Source organism: Phocoena phocoena, chromosome 10 (genome assembly GCF_963924675.1).
Source record: "Phocoena phocoena chromosome 10, mPhoPho1.1, whole genome shotgun sequence".
NCBI classification, from domain to species: domain Eukaryota; kingdom Metazoa; phylum Chordata; class Mammalia; order Artiodactyla; family Phocoenidae; genus Phocoena; species Phocoena phocoena.
The window spans coordinates 38339968-38345410 of NC_089228.1; the positions used below are offsets into that span (position 1 = coordinate 38339968).

At 59.8% G+C, this 5443-nt stretch overlaps 1 protein-coding gene across 1 annotated transcript; it reads left to right on the forward strand.

Annotated features, from left to right (window-relative positions):
• Positions 1-1477: 1477 nt before the first annotated feature.
• Positions 1478-5230, forward strand: LOC136129554 (uncharacterized). The gene is given in 4 exon segments (XM_065885914.1): positions 1478-1937; positions 1940-3590; positions 3641-3987; positions 3990-5230. Coding segments are annotated over 4 exon segments (3699 nt in total).
• The last annotated feature ends 213 nt before the right edge of the window (positions 5231-5443 follow it).

Sequence of the window (5443 nt, forward strand, 5' to 3'; positions counted from 1 at the left end):
GGGCCTGAGACATGGCTGAGTCAGGCTTTGCCCAGTGCCGAGTCAGGAAGGTGCAGACGAAGCACAGAGCTAGCCTTGGTCCCTAGTCACATCGCTTCACACCCCACGGCCAACCGTAAGCACTATTTTTAGCTTCTGTGAAAACACACCGCTTCAGAGGACGAGACTACAGCTTCGTTCTCCACAAACCTGTTTCCTGCGTAGAAAGACTGAGGCCTGAAAGGATAGCCCTGGAGGACAGAGGAAGGAGGCCCAGAGCTCATAGCTGGGGGAAGGAGGAAGGTCTGACCCCGCCCCAGTCAGAACCTCCAGACTCAGGCCTGTAGCACTGGTCAGTTCCCCAAACTAGGCCTGTCCTCTGTGGCTGCAGGGCACATCTGGGCCTCGGCTGGTTGTCCAGGCAGGTCCCACTCCTCCCTGACCCTCTGCCCATCTACAAAATGGAGGGTAGGACTGCCCACTTCGTCTAATACCTTTCTTTTCTGTGTGCTGCCCAAGTCCAGTCCTTTGTCCAACTTGTCCTCACTGCGTATGCAGTTGTGCCCAATGTGTACCCAGTTCTGCACCCACCATACCCGCACTGTGTAGCCAGCCCTGTGCCCACTGTGTGGACAGCCCCCTAACCACTGTGTCCCCACTGTGCCCCATCCTGTAATTTCCACTGGTGGCCTAGCCCTATGCCCAGTGTTCTTGCCCCCCTTCTGGCCAAGGTGAAGTTGACACAATATGACAAGAGCTAGAACATTCTGACTTGAAGGTTCTGAGCAGAGGCCCCACTCCCACCCGTGTCGTCCCCATCCCCACCTCTGTGGGATACTGGTCCTGGGCCTCAAGGACATGTGATTCTGGGGAGGGGGCTCTGTGAGGCACAGGCAGGGGAAAGCCATCTGGAGCAGAGAGACTGCCAAGGAGCTGATGTCCCTGGAGCGGGAGCTGGGGAACATGGGGGAGGGCAGTTAGAGCCTGAGCCTTGGCCCATCACCCACTTCTGCCTCTCCGGACTGAGTGGTGAAGGGGCTTTGCCCCCCACAGGGGCCTCGGGTCACACGCTTGGAACTGCATCCCTGGGTCAGGGCTTAAGTCTCAAGTTGCCACGTGGGAAATGGGGAGAAAGAGCCAAGTCTGGCATCTGAGGTAAACTGGGAACCCAGGGGCTTCCTCAGTATCTCCCCTGCCTACCTTTTTCCCTTGGCCTTATACACGCTCTCGCCTCTAGGAGCACTGCTCTCCCTCTAGGGCTGGCCTGGGCAGAGTGGCCACCTGGCTGGCAAGGAGAGAGGAGGCCAGTCTAAGGTTGGCAGAATTCACTGGGGTCCCTTGGCCTTTCTACCTCTCAAGATTCCCTGGGCAGGCCCCCATTCCTCAGGGGGGTGGGGGCCCTGGTTTCCTACACTCTCTCACCCTCCTCTGTGATATGTGGGGTTGCCACACATGGCAATGAAGTGGGGGCAGGGCACCTAGAGCATGGAGCAGGACTATGGAAGTCACCAAGAAAGTGGGGGCCCCTGATCCATCGGGCTCCCAGGGCCACCCCTCAGCTGGCAGCCAGCAGCTGGGCGGTGGCCCTAGAGGGTCCCAGGGACCATGGGTAAGCTCAGGATCTGTATACTTGAGGCAGGGGTTGTCACTGTCCACCGAGGCCATCCTTGATGGGTCCTATGGCTCAGCCTCCCAGGCCCATACCCACGAGCCCAGTCACCAGCAACTCTGGGACCCTGCTGAGGTTAGCTCCCAATGTGGCTGTGAACTGGCCTCTGAGGATTCCCTGAGACTCTCCTCCACTAGCTCGTTTCCAGGCTCTATCGTGGGAGCCCAAACACATCTCGTCACAGAGAACAGGACCCTGGCCCTACCGGTGTGCAGGCACGGTGACGGCACCAGTGACGTGACCCAGCTCGGACTCTGCTGTTCCCGGCTTCAGGTGCAGATGGCGGGGGAGGGCAGGCTCCAGCTAAAGTCCTAGTAGGCTGAGGCAAAGGCCCCTGCAGCCCCAAACAGATAGCCCCATTGGGCATTAGGAAGAGCCGGTGGCTACCGTATTTTCTTTCAGGGGAGGATGGCTCAGCTGCAGCTCAAGTTCCTCTTCTGGCTCCGGCCCAAGCTCAGGGCCAGGACCAGTGCCCATGTTCGGCTCAGGCTCCTCCAACTCCAGCTCCAACTCAGGCAAATACTCCAGCTCTGGATACAATCTCAATGTCAGCAGCAGTTGAATCTTACACCTGCAACCTTGACCACCTGATGGATACCAATGCCATCACCAAGGGCCTGTCCCAAGACCTCTTGCCCAGGAAATGTGGCAACCAATGGTCTATCCAGTTGGAGTCTCCCAAAGGGGTCACATCCTGCCAGGACAAAGTGAATTTCCATTCTCAGGATGAGCCTGCCACCCCAGCACGCACTCCAAAAGAGTCCCCAGACCAGGCCCAGGAGCTCGAGGTTGCCCAAAGGCCGGTGTTACCAAGGCAGCCTGAGAACCAAGTGGAGAAACCCATGGTCTGTACCTCCAGGCCAGGCAGCCCCAAACCGGGCTCAGGGCCCCCAGAAACCCCCAAGTCCAAGCGGGGTAACCAGGAGATCTGCAGCTCTCAGCCAGGTCAGCAGCCCCTCAATGCTTGCAGCAACACCTGCTCCAATGTGGCGCCGTCTGCCTACCAAGTAACCTGCCACAACTCCCCCACAGTACAGCCTCCCAGGGAAGCCATGCAGATACCCCCCTCCAGTGCCCCTACCTGCCAGCTCCGGGATGCTGTGGAAGACCGTGTGCTGGTGTTTGATATGGCCATGGGCAACACCAGGATGGGGCTGCTGTGCCATGACCCCATGGGCTCAAGGGCAGTGCTGGTGGGCCTCATGCCCAGCCACCCATCCATCTATGCCTCTGAAAATACGCTGTCCACCCGGCCATTGGCCATGCCTATCTTTTCCCCTGACAGTGATGGCTCCAGCTTCTGGTCCACCACACCCATGGTGTCCAGCCCTGTGCCCTCCAGCCTTTCATCTGGAAGCTACCAAGAGGTGGCCCTGGTTCCCAAAGAGGCCAGGCTCAACCTGGAGTCACAAGGCTCCCCTGGTACTGAGACACCCATCAGGATGGGGATGCTCACTGGGCATGTTCCACTGGGAATGCCCCTCCAATTTGGAGAGAGGATACTGAGCCATGCCCATGATCCTGGCTGGTCCAAACCTGACGCTGAAAAAACCAAAACTAGTCACACCATCTGGATGCAGGATGCCTCCGGGATGCAGGACACCTCTATGGTCCAGGCCAAGAAACTGCAGTGGATGAACTCAGAGCAGACCCCAGAGCCTGTACCACCAGCCAAAAACCAGCAGGTGCCCAGACCCCTGCTCCAGGAGGATATAGGCAACCACAATCAGAAAGAGGTTGTTATTGCTCACCCTGACAGCCCTCAGGTCAAAGGTGCTGGGCACGCCCCACTCTGTGGTCAGCCCCCACTAGCTGAGCAGCATCCCCTTTCCCGGCAGCCCCCTTCGGCCGGTCAGCCTCCCTCTGCAGAGCAGCGTCCCCTTCCCAGACAGACCCACCTTTCTGGATAGCCACCCCTAGCTGAGCAGGCCCCCTCCACCAAGCAGCCCTCACTTCCTGGTCGGGCCCCCTCACTGGAGCCCCTATTGCCAGGCAGCTTTCTCTCACTAGGCAGCCTCCCTTTTCCCAAGAACCCCCCATCTCCAAAAAGCCCACTCTCTCAAGATGTCCCCCCACCACTAGGGACCCTGGTCAGGCCTCCACCCTGTGCCAGGAAGGTGAGCCATTGGGCCCGCCTACCCATGTGGGGGTACTTCGGGTGACCCCGGCCCCTGAGGAGACCTGTGTCTATGTAAACAGAGAAAATGTTGGTGGCAGTGCTGGTCAAAGCTTCAGCTCACATCGGCTCTCATCCTGGCAAGCTGGCAGCTGCCCCAGGGAGCGGGAGGAGCAGCCTTCCCTGCTCACATTCACCACACCTGGTCCTGGCTGCGAGGTCTTGCAGCCACGGTGGGCACTGAGGCCCACGGTCCCTGGGTCAAGCTGACAGCTGAGGACATTACACACTCGCCAGTGGTCGTGCAGCTTGGCCTTCTCCGAGGGGCCTGCTATGAGCTGGTGCCCACCATGGATGTTCTGCCAGTACGGTCCCCAGTGCTCTGCCGCCATTCACGGGACCCCTACCAGGACATGGCATCTGTGGTGATCGACACAGGCACAGGCTTCACCAAATGTGAACTGGCTGGAGAGGACCACGTCCTCAGTGTGCTGCCCTCATGCATCCAGCTGCTCCAGCATCCAGTCCACGGCCAGCCCAGGTACGCAGTGCCTGAGAACCGAGAGGGTTCCTACTCGGTGCTGAATCGAGGAGTGGTCTCTGACTGGGATGCACTGGAGGTGCTGTGGCAGCACCTGTTTTATTGCAGGCTGGGTGTGCAGCCCAAGGAGCTGGCTGTGCTTGTGGCAGACTCACCCACCTCACCATGCACCAACCGAGAAAAGGTGGCTGAAATACTCTTTGAGCATTTCCATGTGCCAGCCATGCAGACAGTGCATCAGGCCCTGCTGGCACTCTATGCTTATGGGCAGACCACTGGGCTGGTGCTGGGCAGTGGCCATGGCACCTCCTCTGTGGCACCCATCATCACCGGGGATCTGGCCCCACTTGACACCTACCGGCTGGATGTGGCGGGTGCTGACCTCACTGAATACCTGGCTCAGCTGTTGCCGGCAGGTGGCCAGTCACTGTTCAAGGCATGGCTGGTCAACCAGATTGAAGAGGCCTGCTGCTATGCGCCCATGGACATGACAGCTGAGATGGCCTGTGCCCAGGCCCTGGCCCGGGTGGACTTTTTGCTTCCAGACAAGCAGGTTATCACACTGGGCTCTGAGCGCTTCTGCTGCCCCGAGGCCCTCTTCCAGCCCAGTATGCTAGGCCTCAATCAGCCAGGCCTTCCACAACTAGCCATCCTAAGTATCAGCCGGCTGGAGGCCAAGCAGCAGGAGCAGCTGCTGGCCAGTGTGGTGCTGGACGGTGGCGGCACCCTGTTGAGTGGCTTTCCTGAGTGCCTGAGACAGGAGCTGGGCCCCGGTGCCACTGTGCTGGGCTCTCTGCACCGTGCTGTTGCTGCTTGGCTTGGAGGCTCCATCATGGCGTCCCGGGACTCCTTCCAGAGCCTGTAGCTCAGCCACTGTGAGTACGAGGAGGAGGGCCCATGGGCCATCTATAAGTACCATCTGTGAGCACATAAAAGTTCTTTCTGGGGCTTCCCTGGTGGCGCAGTGGTTGGGAGTCCGCCTGCCGATGCAGGGGACGCGGGTTTGTGTCCCCGTCCGGGAAGATCCCACATGCCGCGGAGCGGCTGGGCCTGTGAGCCATGGCCGCTGGGCCTGCGCGTCCGGAGCCTGTGCTCCGCGACGGGAGAGGCCACAACAGTGAGAGGCCCGCGTACCACA